Below are 21,260 nucleotides of genomic sequence, written 5' to 3'. Positions count from 1 at the left end.
CAACAACAACAATAACAATAACAATAACAATAGATAAGAAGAAGAATGAAAATAATGATAATATTCCAAAGAAGAAGAACAAAATTAAAATCCTCAAAATAAAATACGTAATATTATCTTATAAATATGGTTTTAGACACTTCAGCTTCAGAAATAATGCTGCATTCATCTACCTTCACCGACACGATGTATGTAGAGCTGCTCCACTGGCTACAAGTTGATCATTGGTCTTAGGAATTAAATTTATTATTATTATTATTATTATTATTATCATCATCATCAGTAGTAGTAGGAGGAGGAGGAGTATTACTCCTACCTCTACTATTTTTTTTAAAATTATTGTTATTATTGTTGTTGTTGTTGTTGTTATTTGCTGAGCCAGCATTCCCGAATATGAATGTCTCTCTGAATGACATCACACACTGATGGTCCTTCGGCAAAAACAAGACAAATGACACTATATTTTACAAGATCATAATGGTAGCATTGGCTCACTGAACTGTAATGTATGTTTCCCTTTTTTTGGCCTACACTCATCGATATACCACATTCAGGCCAGTGTATTTTTTTTAAACTAACGTTTGATGGAAGTTGACACTTGGCAACTGTGATTTAATTCTCTGTCACGGTAAATTCAGAATAAATGGTAAAAATAGTAATAGCAGTAATAGTAGCTGTATTCTAGCAGGTGGTCCCTGTAATTCCACATGCATAGGCTATTAGTATGCATGGCTTTACTATTGAGTGCACACTGCTCAAGGGCTGCACTTTCATTGCCTGTAATCACAGATAGAGTAGCCTAAAAATGATTCCTTGCTGTGGTATTGCATTCATTCACTCCACTATTCTATTCTATTCTATTCTATTCTATTCTATTCTATTCTATTCTATTCTATTCTATACTTTCTCATAGAGGACTGTGTCAAGCCTCAGACAGCCTAAATGAAAAGCCTTGCCAGTGCTGCTGAACAACAACACAACATCCGCTGCTCTTGAACGTAGCTCTCGCTGGCCAAGCGGAGCTCCTTGTTGCCTGGCAACCGCAGCCCATGAAGATTGACAGCACATTGTTACCAACATAGTTGTAGCCGCCAGGTTTCCACTAAATGTCTCCTATGTTGGGGAAAAGTTTGCAGTAAGTATGCTAGCTTTCCTTCGGTACAGAACAGAAACGGGCTTCCATTTAGCTGCCGAAACAAGAGAATATTACAAGTCAGTCGACAGCCAGCAACTTTAAGCTTTCACTTTCTGCCATGGCAGCGACCCCACCGGCTAATTAAAAGGTCATTAATATTTAAGTTTCATTTTTTACATAAGATATCGAAATTAGCCGCATCCGGAGCAGGATAACAGGGTATCTGGAACTTTGAAAACAACAACAACAACAATAGCAGTAATATAACAAAAACATGTAACGTCAACTTTTATCCATTTTAAAGGTAACGGTTGCATTTTCTCATTCATGATTTTGTATGATGGTGGGCGGTTGAAATTTGATTTTTTTTTTTTTTTCTTTTTTCTCTAAGGTGTTGGAGATTGAAAACCCAAGATGTTGTCCAAATTCAAAAAGTTTGCAGATGATGATGAGCAACGTGAGTTCCCATCAAGGAAAGGAAAACGACAGAATCAAGGTAAGAGTGGAGCTGACCTGATGCTGCGTTCAAAGACGGTGTGCTACTACAGGTCGGACATATTCCCATTACCGCGACTTGTGTTACTTGTGTTCACTTTCAAACGGACGCGCCGCTGGCCTTCGCATGCATGTATCGCACGTGCACCCGCGGGAAGAGTCACGTGCTCCAGCTTCGTCTGCCGTGTCGTTCCAGTTCAAAGCGCATGATTACTAGCCTATCAGAAACAAGTAATGTGGGGTATGCATGTCTAGTATGTCAATTTAGCCTCCTGAAACTTAATTTGTATTTCCTAGTACAGTAGAGGTTTTTTTTTTTTTTTTTTTTTTTTTACATTTTTGGTGGTAATTTTGACGTATTGGTTCATGTTATGGTTAAGGTTAGGATTACGTATTTCACCAATTAATGGCAGAAGTAAACAGTAAGTAAACAGTTAGCCGCACAATAACTGTGCGGCACTTCCGTTTTCTGTCAAAATAAGAGAGCTAGCTAACGTTAGAAAAAAAAAGGGTGTACCGTAATCTTAAATCGATGGACTGTAAATATGTTGGACAGTAACTGTGATCACAATAATGGCCTGGTGCAGGTCTGTGCATAAATGAATAAAGGCCTGCAGCAAATAGCCGCCTGGTTCTTTTAAACGCCTGGGGTCCAAGTTGATTTTGCGTATTAAACGCCTGGGCGATTAATTGGGGAAATACGGTAGGCATAAATTGGGTGTGGCTTCCGTTGGGGAAAGGCTGTAAAGAATTAATTAAGTCAGTTACAAATTCCATTGTTGTACTAGGAAATGCAATCTGTTTTTTTTTTTTTTTTCGGAGGTGGGCATTCCCAGTCCTCCATCTGGTCCTGTCTAGATGATAACCCTACTCTCACCAAACTCTCGTTCAAACTTTCACGGTTAGGGTTAAGCTTAAGATTAAAGTTAGGGCCGAGTAAAGCACCACTGTGCTGAATCAAATGTGCAAGTTTCACAAATCTAGGATTACGCTTTTTCCAGAAATAAGATAGTGGAGCCTCCTAGTGGCAATGACCAAGCCTCATTTGGGAGGAGGTAGATAACACAGAAGTGTCTGGAATGCTCCTTTAATCAAGCATGCGTTTGTTGACATGAATGCTTTTCACAAGTCGAAAGACTGTAACCACCGTGTGAACACAGGCGATATTTCACCCAGAATATTTGAGGCCACTTCCAGGACGAGATGTAGAGTGCTAAAATCGGGCAAAACAGAGGGAAATGAACAGAGGAAAATGGGACTTTTCAAAAAAAAAAAAAAAAAAAAAAAAAAAAATCTCTATAATTACAGTGATGACAGTAATACTCCATTCATAAATCACTCATAAATATTTGGAATCAAATGCAGAGATCATTTTATAGCACTAAACCCCATTGACCACCATGTATTCTACTCTGTTTCGCATGAGCTCAGAGCTGCCCCCAATGTCCAGTAGACTGTACTGCACTCTTTTATTTCTTTATTTAGTTAGTTTTGTTTTGTTTTTGTTTGTTTGTTTGTTTGTTTGTTTTGTTCTTATGGTGCTAATGATTATTTAAACTGTGGTCAGTGAGAGGGTCCTGTATCTGACTGGAGATCACTGGAACTCCTTTTGCCATAAAGTATTAATATGCATCATAGTATATAAGTAGAATCAAACTGCTTAGTTATATAGAGTCTTTTAAAGAAAAGGAAATCATGTTTATCCTAAAGTATAATTTTTTTTTTTTTTTAATTTGTGGTGGGTGTTACCCTGATCATCGACTGGTGGCCACAGTTTGCCTTCCTTTTTATTTACTCCTCACATCACCCCTTAAATCAAACATTCCTTCCTTCCAGGGCAACAGTACCCCAGCACAGGTAAACTAGAGAAATAAAAATAATCAGTCTCACTTTATTAGGAATGGTAAAACACTAATGATCAACTTCTTATCTAGCTATCGTAATATGTTGCGAAAAAGTTTACTGAGTTTCAAGTGACACTAGTAACTGTGTGTAAAGCAGTCTATAGATATTCAGTGGTCAATCTTAGAGTTAATGTGGTCAGTTGTGGGCTAATGTTAGAGGTACATGGTCTGTAGAGACACATCCAAAAGACAAGTGACACTTTGTTGAACGTTTGAACATCACCTGTTTGTTAGTTGAGAATCAGCATTGTACCATCCACCTAAAGTGATTCCAAAACTTAAGTCTGAAATACGCAAAAATCCATTTACAAGTGCAAATATAGACATTGTCTAGATATTACAGTGCATACTTTAAGGATGCCACAATACCAGAATTTTGACTGCTGATACCAATACCACTAATTTCATGATTCTCAATGCCTGTAATCCCATTCAGCATACACCCCTTCATTTTAATACCAAACAGAAACTTTATGTGTTTCAAGTATTTCCACATATTGGCTTCATTCGAATGAGAGAACTGAGTTACAAGTGCAACATTGTCCCATGGCATTCAAGTAGAAAACAAGCAAAAAAAATTCAGGGCTATATTTTGGGCATTTTTTGCTTTTATTTGATAGACACAGTAGAGAGAGACAGGGAGGAGAGAGGAGGATGACATGTGACCAAGGTCCTATAGTCCTGATTCTAACCCAGGATGCTGCACTTACACAGTGTAGTTAAACTAACTGAGTCACCTGCATGCCTCCTTGATCATTTCTATAAGTCTCACAAAGTAAAAGTTCAATTTCAGCATTTCTGAAATTCTGTCTCTTAGTGTAACAGCAGAATTAACAGGCTCTGCATCAATAGTGTTTTTCACCTGTTTGCAGCCAGATGGCGTCCTTCCACCACTAAGAATAGTGCCCTTGGGTTTGTGTTGGGATGCTCAAATCAGTGTTTCCTTCTTTGATATGATGTCTCCTGTGTAGTCAAGGTTCTGTGCAACAGAAAGCAAAGGCAAAGTAGAGAATCATAGACCATTTTTCACAGCTAAATAAATTTCATTAATTACTTTTGAAAAATAAGATGAATGCAGTAGGATGAGTATTTGTTTCAAATATGGTCTGCTACTTTCTGATTATTTTCAGCTGAGCTCAAGAGATATTCATACTTTATTTACAATAAATCATTAGTGGGGTTTTGTTGCATTACAGAATGTAAACGTTGTAAGTATGCTTAGCTTTTCATTACATCTGTGAGAGCAAATGTCTCAAAATAATGCTGCAAATTTTTAAGCTTGATATTATATTTTGTGTCTTTTTATGTCTCTCAAGATCAAGGGAGTCTTCAAGCACTCTGCCCCAGTAGTGCCTTGGCAAACACTCCCTCAGCATGTGCCACCAAAGCTATTTGCCATGTCCAAGAGCTGAAGAGGAAGTTGGACAATTGGTGTCAACAGGTAAAATACTTATGTCACGTGTGATCAAACTCGTGATGAATTGTAATGCAGATTTCCTGATATCAGGGAAAACTCAGTCTCACTGGAAACTATCTTGAGTTCATTGTTGTTGTTTTTTCCTTTTGTCTTGTCCCAGTCCAGTAAATTTCAGCCTCAGATGGCTCAGGACAGGCAGCAAGACAACAACAGCTTACAGTGACGTTTCATTTTATTTTCATTTTATATTTCTTTATGTTACCTTCACTATGACCTAGGAATATGATGTGAGTTTCACTCCTCTCTCAACAGATGTCCATCCAGAGACTCAGATGCTCAATTAATGACACCTACAGAGTTAAACATAGCAGGTGAACACAATTTGTTTTTGTAGATTACCATAAATTATTTTTGAAAAAAAAAAAAAAAAAAACATCAATTGTTAAAATATGCTACAGATATGAACACACATCCCTCAGTGCACATACATACGGGAAGAGTAGTTTTGTTTAAGCCTTATTTAAGGTTTATGTCTTGCAGCAATCATCTTATCAGTGTTGCAGTGGGTGACTCCCAGTCACCAGGACATGCATGATTTTGTCTGCATAGTAACTAGTGAATTTATTATCAAATTACATATGATATTATCCAATATTCACTGCCACTAATGAATTATCACTCCATGGGTTAGGTTTATGTTCAGCTTTGTGATCTAGTTAGTCAGATAATTGAGGAAAGTGATAATAATGACTTGATAATCATGATATAGTATTAGACAGTGTGCCAGAGTTGTAAAGTTTTGATTCCATCCTCCAGAAAGTGGCCCATTATCCCCGCTACAGAAGAAAATGAGGGATGTCCTTGGAGAGGTTGTGAATCTGGTTGAGCGGCTGGAGGCTGACCGCCAGCATGCAGAGGAGGCTCTTCAAAAAGAGAAGACGAGAAAACGAATTCTGAAGGACAAAGTTGACAGTATTTCACTGTGGAAGCAACAAGAGCATCCTTTTGTTGTCCAGAAAGGTCAGTGGCAGAGAGCTCTCTCAGCGCTGGCTGCTTTTGGCTCTGCCTTGTGCAGCATTGTGACTCCTTTGCCTTACTCTACACCGAATACAAATGATAAAACTGTCATAACTAATTCTTGAAAATGACTCCTTTGCCTAGACCAAGAGGCTTGCATTACAGAGATCATCGAACTGAAATGCCATCTAAAACAGAAAAAGGAGGAACTTGATCTTGTGCAGGGGAAAGTGTTGCACATGGAGGTCCTGAACCAGGGTTTACAGGAGGAGATTGACTTTTTAAAAAATCACGGTTCCCCTTTAAATGAAAACCTGGAGTTCAAGACTGGATGCATGAATCAAATTAACGCCGCACAAGCAGAGGTAGACTCTTTCTTGATTCTTGTTAAAAAAACATGTTGGTGTTTTGAAACCCAAAAAAGCTGGAAACTTGAAAGTTAGAATATTCATTTTTTTAATTACATCTACAATTGTAGAAGCAAAGACTAAAATGTGTTTTCTTCATCAATTTGAGAATGAACAATTATAGATGTATTTATACACTTATAAGCCATGATAAATTAAGCTCTTTCATGTAAGTTACTTTTTAACAGGTGAAAGCCTTTGTCTGGTAGCAGAATTAATACTGTATTAAAGCTTTAATACAGTTTTACAACCAAACAAAATACTGTTCATGTGTTTCTTACCCCATAACTGAATGTGAGTGGGGTGCTATCCAGTAAAACAGCAAAAAAAAAATTCTGGACTTAACTGACTCGTTGTATTCCCTAATACCTAAACAAAATGACACAACAGCTTCAATCAGCAGGAAATTTTATTGATCTGACTTGAAATTGCTTTTTCAACGCTCATTTAGATTGTCTCTCTTTTTATTTTTTTCTTATTTATTCATTTAAATATGGAGTGAGTTCACACTAGGATAAAGCTATGATTTGGCAAGAAAGGTTCACCAAGACGTTCTGCAGTGGTTGAGTGTACTAGTGCACTCTCCTGAGAGACCATCTGTGCACTGCGTTTGCATGGGGTTGAATCTAGCTCATAGCACGGCATTACATCTCCCTCCTGTCTTTCCTAACCATATTCACCATGCTATTAGACAGCAGGGTGGTGTAGCGAGTAGAGAGAGACTGTCTTTCAACCACAAGACCTGTGTTTAAGGCCCTGTGTCCGGGAGCATCTGACATATGTCCTTGAGCAAGACGCTGAATCCTCACCAACTCCAGGGATGCTGTTCTGTAGCTGATCCTGCGCTCTGATCTCTCAGTGGAGGGGGGCCAGCGAAAACAGAATTTCCCTATGGGGGCTGATAAAGGACACAATTATTTGAAAACCAACCAAAATGTTCAAGGAAGGCAGTTTTATCTTGTTAAATAGAAAACTATATCTCCAATGTGCCTTTGTTGACAAATACTAAGAATTTCAATGCCTCACTTAGCTCAGTGGCATCATTACCAGTCAATACTTAGCTGCTGCCTGAAGAGCAAGGTCCCACACAAGATTATTGCCCTGGCTGGGTTATATGGTCTCTAACAGCATAAATGTGCAGACATTCAAGGAGTGTTTTAAATTTTATTGATTAGATTCTGATTGTCTGACACGTTGTATTAAAATTCTAGATTTGATTTTTCACTCAACTTGCTGATGTTTGAAACACCACGACATGTTAAACTTTTTTTATGCTGAGTGCTTAAAAGTGTCACTTGTCCCACTGAGTATTGTTTTGGGACCTTTTTTGTGTGATCATTTTTTAAAGATGATTTTTTTATGGCGTTTGTGCTTCACTGGATCGTTGACAGTAGATAGAGACTGGAATGATGAGTGAGGGAGAGGAGGATGACATGCGACAGGCTGAATTTGATCCCAGAACACAGCGGTGTCATGGTGTAGCACTCTAGCTCATTGGACCACCAGGACCCCCAAATACTGTTAATATGAAGAATTTGACCCCCTCTAGCGCATGGCCTTTCTGTTGCCACCTCAGAGAATACATTGTTTTGACTTTGTATGATTCAACTGTTGGATTAGGTGTGGTCTTTTAAATCAATAATATGTATGAGTTCTTATATGGTTTCTGGATGAAATCTGAGAAAAGCATGCCTTTGTTTCTCTTTGTTTAGGCAGATAAAGCATACGCAAAGACACACAATGAACTCAAGGTGGTTGAGAAAGAGTTGAAAGAGATGGAGCTGAAGGCCAACAATGAAAAGGCATCAATGAACAATGAACTGAAGGCCTTACAGAATCAGCTGGCCAACAGAATGTGAGTATGGTCCATTCCTTAATATCAGTGCAAACGAAGGACACCACCATTAAAGTATCCAAACCAAGAGACTGGACACATTTTTTGTTAACGGTGAGAAAAGTTCATTATCCACTTAATTAGTTAGTTGTACCTCATCAGTAATTAGCTCACCTCAGCGAAGAGTCACTCATGTTTACATGAGGTGTAAAGCGTGCAGGCCAGGTTCAGTTCAGAGGTTCAGTTATAGTAATTGCTGTAATGGACAAGACTTTGAAAGTGCAATGATCATTGATGCCAAATGTACTAGACCCAGCATTCTAGATTTTTGGCATCCTACAATGTCCTAATAGGTTTACTGAATACAGGGTGAGAAAATAACACACACACACACACACACACACACACACACACACACACACACACACACACAAAAATAGTCACTGGCAGCTCTATGGGTCAGCGATGACTGGCAATACTCATTCAAGGTAACAGGCCAGTCACAAGTATGTAAATAACAGCTCAACACTACAGTGGTGTGCAGAGGGGCATCCCGGAACACACAGCTCGGTGAACCTTGAAGTGGAGGGGCTACAGCAGCAGAAGACCACACCAGGTTTCACTCCTGTCAAGCAAAAACAAGAAGATGAAGCCACAGAGGGCATGTGATTATCTAAACTAGACAAAGGGAGATAGGGTAAAACGTTGCTTAGTCTGACAAATTCCAGTTTCTGTTGCAACATGCTGATGGCAGAGACAGAATTTGGCATAAACATCATGAATCGATGGATCCATCTGGCCTGGTGTCAACAGTACAGGCTGCTGGTGGTGGTGTAATAATGTGGAGAATGTTTTGTACCCCACATTACATCAGGCACCATGGTACATTGTGCGTCATTTGAACACCACTGCATACCTGAACATTATTGCTGACCGCATGCATTTCTTCATGGCCGCAGTCTTTCTTATTATCAACTGGATCCTTTCAGCAGATGCTCCATGTATCAAAGCACACATTGTCTCAAAATGTTTCCAGGAACATGGCAGTGGCTGTATGTTCCTCTAGCGGCCTGCGCTGCTTCCCAGTTTTCACCCCAGTAGAGCACCTTTGTTATCAGGTGAAAAACCATGTTTGCAACATGGATTCTTCAAGAAAAAAGCTGCATGACCTGCCAAGTACTATCAAGTCAGCATGGATCCATGCTCGCTGATGATGGAGATCTCTTTGGAGCTGCTCTGGAGGCAAAAGGCGATCCTGCCCTGTAGAATCAATCAAAACTTTTAATATCAAAGCTTTACGGTGATAAATCTCAGAAACTGAGTACTGATGGTGTCCCACATATCTAAGAAATAACGAATAAAATAAAATAAAATAAAACCCCAGCTGAGTTAAGTCAAATCTTGGATTTAAGAGACCACAAGTTTAGTTGAGGGTTGTGGACATAATACACTCTGTGCTCTTTGCAGTATAAAACATTTTAGAGACAATCTTGTTGACAGACTCTATTGAGCCTTGGGTTTAAGGGCTGTTTTAATTCACCAACCTTGATAACAAAAGACATAATTTTGTTTTCTTCCCCAGAGAGGAGTTAAAGCAGTTGAAGACAGATTGGGAAGTTCAGTGTGCTAAAATAAAGGATGCTGAACAATCGGTTGCTCTTAAAGAGAAAGAGTGTGCAGTCATGTTGCAGCGTATTTCTGAAATAGAGCCACTTGAGGCAACTGCAAGTGACCAGGTAACTGACTGTGAATATCTAAAATGCACACAAAAAAGTAAAAAAGCACCCAGCAGTAGTCAAATTAATGATTATGCTTTTTTCATGCAGGTTCTACAATTGAAAATAGAAACTGAAGATGGCGTCAAAAAAGTAAAGAAAATAAAAGAACAATTAACCACATTGCAAGAAGATATTCAGAAAACTGTAAGTAATCGCATGATGGTATCAAATTACAGTAATTGCATAAAAAGTCATTATGGTTACTAGAACAACTTTCCTTGCACTATTACTAGTTATTATTTATTTGTTGAAACCTGTGCTTATATTGTAATTAGCAGAGTATGCCACTCACTGTTCCAAAGTTAGGAGTTTAAATTCACACTGGGACTACCTTACATAAACAAAACAAAACAAAACAAAAAAAATCAAGATGTTACTGTCGCAAAATGTGTAATATTTGCAAATGTGTACTGAGGTGTGCAATGTTGTATCCTACTATACAAAAGTTTACCCAAATTTTCAAATGTTCACTGCATTTGCAAATGTGTGATGACATTTGTGAGTCTATACTATTACAGTATAGTTTTGTTTGTTTGGATTAGTAAATGAATGATCATATTTGTGCATATTTACGGATGTTTACAAATATGTAAATATTAACTTACAACATGATCACCTTTTGAATCAAGTCCCTGGCCAAAGGCCACTCTAAAATTGAGGCCACCTGCACGTCCTTGTGGTAAAGTGTAAGCTGCACAGCTCTGTTTAAATTTCAGTACAAATCTGTACGTGCCAAAGGATGGACAAAATCCCCAAATAGTGTAGTGCTGATCTGAAGATGTATGGTGACTTTGAAATTGAATTATTTGAAACATGAGATACTAATTACATTCTTCCAAGTCCAGTCCAGAAACAGATTTACAAATTTTATACTTTACACAATTGCAAATATAGACACGCATTTGCAAATCTGGGTGCATCTTTACAAATTTGGATACACAATTTGAAAACATTACTGCTCATTTTCAAATATGACATTATGCATTTGAATCAAGTCCCTGGCCAAAGGCCACTCTAAAATTGAGGCCACATGCACGTCCTTGTGGTAAAGTGTAAGCTGCACAGCTCTGTTTAAATTTCAGTACAAATCTGTACGTGCCAAAGGATGGACAAAATCCCCAAATAGTGTAGTGCTGATCTGAAGATGTATGGTGACTTTGAAATTGAATTATTTGAAACATGAGATACTAATTACATTCTTCCAAGTCCAGTCCAGAAACAGATTTACAAATTTTATACTTTACACATTTGCAAATATAGACACGCATTTGCAAATCTGGGTGCATCTTTACAAATTTGGATACACAATTTGAAAACATTACTGCTCATTTTCAAATATGACATTATGCATTTGCAGATCTCTGCACACATTTGTGGATATTGTATCACACATTTGCAGTAATGAAGTCCTGATGTTATTTTGATACTACCCGGTGTGTGTATGAACTGTAAGAAGTTGCTGTAAGATGGCATGAGTAACTGCAACCCAATCAGCAGTCTATTTTGTATTATGCTATTGACAGAAATTTGATGGAGAAGCAGAAGTCTGCCACTTAGAAGAGCTGCTAGATTCAAAACGTAAAGCTGCTGTGGCTCTCCGTGAGGCAAACAGCATGTATGAACAGGAGGTGCACAACTACAACAAAAAAATTTCCGACAGGTACAGTGTCAAAGCCAGAGGAGAGGAAGAGCATGCATCATCTTCCACCGGAGATAATTCGTTGTATCATACAGCAGGCCACTTTTTGTGCATTTACTATCTTGCATGTGTTTTTGTGCTAGTGAGAAAGCAGTGACGCAGATGCAAAAGGACAGGGAGCAAATGCTCCGGAAAATCAGTGAGAATGACGGCCAGCTGACCCAAGTTGTTGCCCAGCACAGTGCCACCAAGGCCAGGCTGGAAGAGCAGGAGCTCACCTTCATGGAACAACAGACGGCCAGGGTCAGTGGAAACATATGTGCATGTGCTGCGTACACTGCGAGACTCATAGTTTACAAGGAGAAAGCTAGAGTTTGAATGCTTTGTCTGGGTTAATTCAATGCTTTTTCATCTAATAGAGAGTGATTGAACACATAAAGAGAGAGCTATTGGATAAGAAGGATGCCCTGTCAATGCTTAAGGTAAAACTGTTGCTTCTGCATCTCATCACAAAATTGCCATGCAAACATAATAGAAGCCTGTGGGATTCTTTTATGATCTGTGTACTTGTCTTGTTGGGGACTTACATATAGCTAATACAGTCATAAATATTTTATGACTTCAGGTGAACTGAACTGCTTCCTTTTTTAACATTAGAGTCAGTGTGCAAAGATCACTGAAGAATTACATCAAGAACAAAGGAGTGCAGAGAAAGTCAACCAGGAACTACAGAGGGAATTTGAAGATGTATCATCAACTACAAAAGATAAGGAGAAAGAAACTGAGGCACAGAAAAAAACCTACAATGATAAATATGAGGTAAAAAATAAATTAAATCATGTTGAAAATATAGTAAATATAAATAGGACAGTAATTATAATTTTACAATAAAGGTATGCATGCAAAGTGTTGAAGAAAAGTTTAAGTCAACTACATTTATAATTCATCTTTGGTTTATTCAAAAAATCAAGATCTTGGCAGAGAAATTGAAGGTGACTCAAGGTGAAAACAGGAAAACATTAGAAAGCCTTGAGAGGGAGAAAAAAGACAAACTGGACCACCTGAATGCTGTAAAAGTAAGTAAAGAATAGACAGTTCACGGTTGCTAAGTGAGGTTTATTCTATGAACATCACTGTCATGTTTTTTTTCTGATGAGCAAAATAACCTCCTTTTCCAAGTAATTTGAAAAACCAACACATGCAGATTTTGTCATTGTTAACACTATTGTTTGTTTACAGGAGTTACACAGTGCCACTATAAAGAGATATAACTACACAGTGGGCAGGATCAATGACCTGACAAAGAAGGGCACAGAATATACTGATGCATCAGATAAAATGGCAAAAATAGCTTCTGCCATGCCTGAAGTTATAGAGGAACTCCAGTAAGATTTTTTTTATTCACAGTCAAGCTCATTATAATATATTACAATGGCAATGGGAATTATATAAAAATTTATATTCATTTGCTGTGACTTTCTGAATTTCTTTATTAGAGGTTCAAGCCCAGAGGGCTGAAACCCTTTGCTGTTATTTTCCTTCTTCCTGCTCTTGTTCTATAAATTTGCGTCCAGAGCCAATATTGGATTTCCTGCCATTTTTAATTTTTGTAAAACACATTTTTGACATCTCCTGCTATACTGTACTGGTTTGATTGCTGCCAAATTTGCTGTTTATCGTTATTGGACCAAGTTTATAAAAAGCTGCATAAAACTTGTTGATATCTTTTTTTAGTTTTTTGTGGCTCAGCTCATAAATAAACCAAAGTCAACAACCATTGGGCCATTCATTACGAAATTTGCAGGATATATCTACGTAAGTACCTGAAACATATTCTGAAAGTTACAGTCAAATCAAACACTGGGGGGCGCTACAATGGAAAAAAATGGGTGTGGCATAACACCAATCAGACCAATAGTCAGAAAATTTGTCCAGTTTGTTTGTCCAGTCAGTACAAAACTGGCAGGATATGTTTTATAACAATGTTAAACCTTGATTTGAAATCGCTAAATAGGGGGCGCCACCAGTTCCAAACATGTACATGAGCCTGGCACACATTTGGTCATAAATCAATGACAGTTTGTCTTACCACCTTCAGTCACCAATCTTGGTGATAAATTGTTGAAGCTTTCAGCTCCTATTGGTCTGTGTTGGCTTGATCCCTGGAGTCTCCACATGCGACTGTATTTTCATGCTATCAGTGGAAATTATCACCACAGGAGTTTACATTGTTCCCATAACTCTATGTTATGTTCTGCAATATTTAAAAACAAGGTTTAAAACCAGTGTCTTCATTATATTTATTTCCATGTTTACTTTCAGGAGTGTTTTTGATGTGGTGGAATTCAAACACCAATCAGCAGAACGGATAATGAGCACTATACAGTCTGATATTAATAATTGCCTGGAACGAGCACAGCAATCCAAGACAACACATACTGCCCATTTTACAGCAAGACAAAAGAAAATGGAAGACACCAAGGTAACTGTAATATTACACTGACTGGAATGTTTTATAATTCTCTATAAACATATGCCAGGGATATTGTTATCCCACATTCCTTCCTTGTGTCAAATACTGTGAAATCAGAAACAAGCTGTAGAAACATCTCATTGTTCATTTATTTGTGGATTAGTGTCAGAGAATTAGTTGTCACAATACTTCCCTTAAGATGCAGGTTTTCTGAAAAGAGAAAAACGCCATGAGCAATTAAAATTACAAGCCATGGTCAATCTTGTTTAAGTGCTTTTTCCACAAATGACAACTCACTGTTCTTAGAGTCCTTTCCCTGGACAAATTTGATGATGCGTATCCTGGTTGATGCTTGGCCCATTTGGTTACCTGAAGGCCTACATTTTCAATAAGAAATCCAATGCAAGTGTATCCACAATATAGAGAAAGAATGTGTTCTTTTTTGTGCTTACCTCAAAAATAGATGCACTTGTAAAAACATGAGATTTTTCTGTGCACAAAACAGCATATATTTGAATACTCCTTTGTAAGAGAAGCCCCTATTTATTGTAAGGTTTTCATCTGCAGGATTATCAGCCCCAGCCAGAGCCTCTTTGCTGATGGGGGTTTCACATGGCTTATCTAATGTGAAATCGCCATGTGGTATATAGTTTCATTAAACGGTGATCAAGAATGCATTAGTTCAAAACAAGAAAAGGCAATGGAGCTTAAGCCGCCATGCATCCAAGTGCAGCAACTTTAAAGAAGTTGTTGGCGTGAGACAATTTAAGAATTAGAAGTCTTCCTCATAGACACAACTCCCATTAGCCTGATAAAAGTTAGCCATGCAAAAAAGGGTTCAGTCTTTTCACTTGACGAAATAAAACGGTAACAACAATACTCCTCACTAAATAAAAAGATCAGAGAGAGAGAGAGAGTGAAGTTCTGAGGAAATTGGTCACTTTAATCATTGAGACCAATATAAAGCACAATAATGTCTACATTACCATAACATAATAAGCACACCAAGCATTCAGAAATCATTGTGCATGAAGCAGAATGGCCAGAGACTTTGAGATATGAGATTCTATATAAAGATGTTGACCCTATAATATTCCTCCTATAAGCTCCTGTAGGTCACAACTGTCTCCTCTTTTCCATAGAGGCTGATTGAAGTGTTGAGTGTTGGTATTGCTCAGCATTATTTAGGAACAGCTTGATAGCTCTACAGCTGCATGCTCAGGTTACTTTAGGTTGTGCTCACACAGATATTAATATTTGGTAGCATGAGATGAAATCAGTTGACTTGTTAGTCCAAAGTAATCTCTGGCCATCTCTAATCCGACGCAAACATCTCTGCATGTCTCGGCTTTCAAATATGCACCTATTTGTTAATTTGATCAGGGCCTGTCGTTTGGCGAGGACAAAGTAAACAATGCAAACTGCCGACGCTATCAGTTTCTTATGGGCAATGAAGTGTAATTTGTTCCATTTACACTTCACAACAGCATCAGATGGGCTTTGTCAGTGCTGCATGGAGTAATTAAACCTGAAATCAATAGCAGGCATTTGTCATGTTTACAGCCCCTCTTTCTGCTGGGTTAAACTCATCACTTTAGTGCTGTTCTGTTTTACTGCAGAGACACACTTCATTATGTCTGCAGGTAGAGTTGAGATATTCACCAGCCGCACATCCAATACCTGGGAAACAATGTTCAGATGAAAAGGGGACATGCAGAGAGACACTTACTCATTGTAATTTATTTGCTTGATTTCCCATAATAGTGTCCAGTGTTGTTTTCCTGTTATTTCTTTTGCCCTAGTTAATAACACAAAAGGAAAATGTAGGCATCCTCTGGTATGCACCAGAATGTGTATGGTAAACAGTTTTAAATAATAGCTATGGTGTTACTACACAGCGTTACTACGCTGTATGTTCATTATCATGTTTTCTTCATCACTGTGTACTGCATTAATGTATGCGAGTTATGCAGCGATCTGTTTTATTACTCGATGCGTATTTTACATCCATGTTGTACATCATGTAATTATTCCTTCTGTGAGTTGTGGTAGCTCGCCTCTGCCAGAATCATGCCATGGTCTCTTAGAAACATGATGGCAGTCAGCCTAACAAACACAAAATGACTGCTGAATGTATCTCCTGAGTGATATGCAGGGTTAAATCTTTATATGAAATGCTCATGTTGTCCTACATGTTAACAAGCCCGAAGCCCTGGCTCATTGGTTCAGAAATGGTACGAGTATCACTTGCATGTAAGAGATCCTGGGCTCCAACCCCTATTCCCCTACTAGTATTTGGATGGTAAAGCTGTGTAGTTTAGTGATTAGACAGCATAGTTAGAAGACCCAGGTTCAAGCTGCTGAGGAGCCCATGAGCAAGAAACTGAATTCCTACCAGCTTGGATGCTGTGTTTTAGTGTAAACTGCACTCTCATCTAAAGGCCAACACTATTAGTTAAGCTAGTCAACCTTTTGTTTTCCTGTGTACATAGGAAGCATTGAAACTTGCGCTGGAGGAGAATGCACAATTGGCCCTTGAGTACACAAATCTTCAGAGCACCGTGTTGGTGGCCAAGCAAGAGGCCGTGGACGTGCTCAGTGAGAAGAACCATGCACATAGAGCTTTTCATTACTACACACAGGTGGGCTCTTCCTTTGTTGTCTTCACTGTCGATTGTCTCCTTTGCCTGCATTTTATTATAGTTTTTCATGTTATACCTTACAATTTCATTTCTATCCTATTCTGTTGTATTCTTTTAGAATTGCCAAGTGGCTGGAGATCTCTGCTTTGCATGGGCAGTAACATTAGGATGGCTTTAGTTGGGCAACCAATGAGGAGGTTACTGCAGCAATCTAATAATGATGAGATAACTTGAGTGGAGGAGGATGATGGATGTGACATAATGTAATGATGGCTATGTAGTCCTTCCTCCAAGGGGAGTAAGGAGAGAGGTTGATGGTACATGTAAATACTATACTTTAAAATATTCTTGATTACAGATTTTTGAATGTGGTCTGAGGTGAAATGTGTAATTATCTTTGTGTTACGAGTTAGTGTGCGTTCACCACAGCAGTTAGTCACAGAGCCATGACAAACGCTGGTTAGAAGCAAAAACTGAATATACCCCCATGTTTAAATAGCACCAGAGATCCTGACTAGTTGAGAGAGACAACTCTTAGCAAAATTTAACTGTTTAATCTTTATAGTTTGTGACATTATTTAACCAGAATAGAATTACTGATGACAACCATAAAACCAGGGAGAAACCATACTGCTCCTGTGACGAGAAATACACATTATTTGTTCCAAAAATGACTAATACCTTTACTTGAGCAATTCCTCATCTAACTGCATGAATGTTATCAAGTGAGAAATGCATGCAAAAATAAAATCCTGTGGACAGGATTTGCCACGCTCATGATCAAAGCCTGATTTTCTTTTACTCTGGATTCAGCCCTCACCATTTTTGTTTGTTTCGACTCCACACTTGTACAACAGCAGCTTCTCACCAACTGTTTTTTTATGCCTAAATTTAGTTTTATAACAAGCTTATAATCAACAATATGTTTCTGAAATCTAGATCCATGCCTATCATGTTTTAATCTCATTTATACCATTCAAATACTCCTCTGCCCTTTTTATTTTCCACCCCTGATGAAGCTGGCATTTTATATCCTGGTTACTTATCTTCCACAAAGCAATTGCCTATAATTGATTTGTTTAGAGCAGTAAACAACCTACTTCACTCTTAGCATTTAACTTTGTCAGGACGTTAGTGCATGGGCATTACATGCCTCACACCAGACATGTTAGGAGCCTTTATTTGTGTGAAGTGCCAATGATTTGCTTGATATTCAACAGAGGGAGCCAATGAAAGTCACTGCTTAAGTAGCCTTGAAATATTATCTTGACAGCAGGCATCACTGATATATAGTGCAAGTGACAATTTCAAAATAATCTACATTATGCTTCCAAATCAGCCACTATGCATTATGCCTTAAATATATACTGTCACAGACTACAGAAATGCAACAAAAAGATGTGTTTTAACTGTGGAATTGTAGGATTATAAGTATTCTTATTATTCTGAACACCTTCCCTGACATCAGAGAACCATTTGCCGTTCAGATTAAATGAGTATGAAACTATCTTGCTTTGCCATTTTGCCATATGGAATATGTATATATGGAAAACACGAAAACTCTGTAAGACTGGCTATGATTGTTTTGAAACTGCTCAAAATTGCGACTTCTCACAGCTGACGTTTTCATGTTAAAATACAGGTTAAAAATTGTGCCTTTAATGTACATGTAAGTGTTTCAGATACTTAAACCAGCCAGTAGTTTTATCAGGTAGTAGACGTGCTGGGTGAATTTAAGAGGCATCAGTGGGAGTGAAATGCTTGTCCAGGGCAGAGACTCTACTTTATTCTAAGTCTCAAAAGCTGTAACTCCCAAGATTAAACTGTAACACCATCACGTATTCAGTGCATAATAATCATGTAGTTGAAACTGCTCAAAGTTAAATATTGAAAGAAATATTGTGTGTTAGTCTAAGGCTTGGTGTTGGGGATGGAACATGTTGTGTTATTTCTTTGTTCTCCAGTCGAGAGAGAGACTAATTCAGGTGGAGTAGAATTATTAATTATAGAATTAGTAATTATTTTAGTGGAAGTAAGAGGGAGAGTGGCGAGGCAGGTACATCAAAAACATCTACAGTGTCATATGACTTACATGTATGACTGAGCAAGTACAAATACATTCAAAGTAACAAGACTATCTTTTTGAATGACAGAAAAATACTTGAACACTTAGTATCCAGTAGTGCTTGCCAGTATGTGCTTCTCACAAGAGTCCTCTTCATTGCACTGTACATATAAGCATAGTTTTGTTTATGTGGATGCTTTCAGCTCTCGGGTTTTAACAGGGTACACCATAAAGAGCATTCTTGTTATTGTCTTTCCTTCAGGAGCTGATGGCTGAGCTAATTCGCTTTAGTTTTCAATGCACTGGGGAACACATTGCCAAGCAATGATAAGCTTTGTAGGAAGAGTAGAGAGATGGAGGGGGAAGAAAAGCAATGGCATCTATCAGAATTTAAACCTCTTTGCTTGAAACTGTGTTCAAATAATAAAGCAAGCAGCATGTCTTTCCAAGAGACTAGGAATAATTTCTGGTTTCAGTGGGGGGTTCATGACTCTGTGTGTATGTGTAAAATATGTCTTGAGGGGATTGGTATAAAGTTAAACTGGGTGAAGTAGAAATATTTTACTCATCAGCTTTGCAGTCACAGAGTTTGCCTCGGCTAGAACAAAACTGCTGAAGCATTTAGAGAAAATTAACCCCCCATCCTGGCAGCCAGATGTGACTGGATTCTGATGAGTGCACACGAGTGGGCAGAGAAACCAAGAGACTGTGAAATTCCTGTCAGGCCCGTGTACTGCAGAATGGGCTATTGACTGCTTTCTCTATTCCCCTCCATCATTCTTCTTGAACACTGCCATTAATTTCCTCTCCTGCCTTACCAATTCCTTTTCTCTGCCTTCTCTCCCCCTAGCTCTCTTTTTTGCAGAAGAGGATGCACAAAGCTTTGGTGAATTACTTCGAACAACGCAGCCTCTACAGCCAAGCTGAACTGGACCACTGCCAGGCTCTTTCTCAAGAGACCAACCAGAAAATAAAAACAGCCCAGGTATTTGTACATATGAAAACTGCACAAAACTGTCACCATTCAGTAAAATGGCAAATCCCTTTATTCAACTTTTATCCCAGTCTAGGTATTCTACTGTATGGTAGAATATTCCCCTCGCATAGTACAGTAACTCCATGTTATGCTTGGCATTGTTTGAGCCTCATCCAGCAAGTTTTTTAAAAAAAAATAGTCAGTTGCCTTATGTCTCCTTTGCCAAGCAAAGGCATCCAGGCAATGCCACAGTAAAACATCCACCAGGGCTTTGTGCCTCACTGCCACGGTGGAGTTAAAGACGCCAGTCTTACTCTATACATCCACTCATCAGATCCCAGACTGACGTGATGGATGATCTGTCTGTGAGAGTGCCTATGCAGTGACCCCGTGTCTCAGCTCAGCTCTGCCTCTCCAGATAACTCTATACATGGAACACATTTGCTGTGTTTGGTCGCATTGCGTTAACATTTGATTGTACTTCCTGTTTACCGGGGGCATATTGAGTTTACAGCTAATTCAAACTTGGTCCAATTACACCAAATGGAAGATATGTATGATACTCTCTTGTCTGTGAGTAGAGTAACCTTCTGGCTGCCTTGCAAAAGAGTAGGCACATATTCTGCAAGGTTGAGAAGTAAGGATCTTCAATTAGGGGATAATCGGTGTCTAATCTGTGCTGTGACGTGAGATGAGGTCAAAGCGGACAGGGGGACAGTGATGAATCTTTATGAAATGTCCTGTCCAGCCTTACGGCGGAGGCAGGTGGTATGTATCCATACTATGGAACACTCTTGTGGTTCCTCTTGCCCTTAAGAGTGAAACATCTCAACACTTCCTTCTACAGCCATGTTTAATGGTTGCAAATCTGTAGTTTTCTTCTAAAAAACAATAACTATATTGGTGGTTACACAGATGTTCATCAAAAATCTAAAGTAACTGCTACAATTCTGTAAGATACTGTAAAATCTGATTAGACATTTTTCAGGGTGGTATCCAGTGAAGAATACTATCAAGTGACTTCCTTCTCAATTCCCCCTCCTTTGACTGCCGACATGTTTTTTTGATGGGTCTGGCCCAGACATTACAGGGAGCAGCCATGTCTCATCGGCCCAGCCTGAAAAGGCCCCAGCAGATCACAGCTCAAGGCAGGGAGGAGAGGGGCACAGAGGGGGAGGAGCTATCAGAGAGCTGCAGAGTGTGAAGGACAAAAGAGCTGGTGTATTCAAGCGCACCGCACCGTCACCCGTCACAGCCCAGCACAGGGTCCATCAGAGCAGGCAGCACTCACTTTAAACAGGCTCCTCGTGAACAGTCCATATGCACAGCTCAATGTCCATCCTCCAAAAAGTGCATACATAGAAATAACAGCAGGCAAAACACAGACTCTGCAGAATTACCTAAATATGCACCTGCACTCCTGTATGTGATCTCAAGACCCTCAAAGAAATGCACATTAATCCAAACATATTACATCA

General features: G+C 38.7%; 1 protein-coding gene across 1 annotated transcript in view; it reads left to right on the top strand.

Moving 5' to 3' along the window:
• The first annotated feature begins 1,092 nt into the window (after positions 1 to 1,092).
• ccdc178 (coiled-coil domain containing 178) overlaps positions 1,093 to 21,260 on the top strand; it is a 21,312-nt gene continuing 1,144 nt past the window's right edge. The window contains 19 exon segments of the mRNA XM_030074059.1: positions 1,093 to 1,135; positions 1,527 to 1,631; positions 4,851 to 4,975; positions 5,112 to 5,170; positions 5,264 to 5,322; positions 5,768 to 5,971; positions 6,113 to 6,333; positions 8,088 to 8,230; positions 9,246 to 9,306; positions 10,036 to 10,131; positions 11,511 to 11,647; positions 11,770 to 11,929; positions 12,046 to 12,108; positions 12,284 to 12,466; positions 12,610 to 12,702; positions 12,866 to 13,011; positions 13,949 to 14,108; positions 16,592 to 16,741; positions 19,657 to 19,791. Of these exon segments, the coding sequence (XP_029929919.1) occupies positions 1,550 to 1,631; positions 4,851 to 4,975; positions 5,112 to 5,170; positions 5,264 to 5,322; positions 5,768 to 5,971; positions 6,113 to 6,333; positions 8,088 to 8,230; positions 9,246 to 9,306; positions 10,036 to 10,131; positions 11,511 to 11,647; positions 11,770 to 11,929; positions 12,046 to 12,108; positions 12,284 to 12,466; positions 12,610 to 12,702; positions 12,866 to 13,011; positions 13,949 to 14,108; positions 16,592 to 16,741; positions 19,657 to 19,791 (2,277 nt within the window). The 5' untranslated portion in view covers positions 1,093 to 1,135; positions 1,527 to 1,549.

Source organism: Myripristis murdjan, chromosome 17, assembly GCF_902150065.1.
Source record: "Myripristis murdjan chromosome 17, fMyrMur1.1, whole genome shotgun sequence".
Lineage (NCBI taxonomy): Eukaryota > Metazoa > Chordata > Actinopteri > Holocentriformes > Holocentridae > Myripristis > Myripristis murdjan.
Note: the sequence above shows the minus strand (reverse complement) of the source record. Positions and strands in the feature narration are given on the sequence as shown.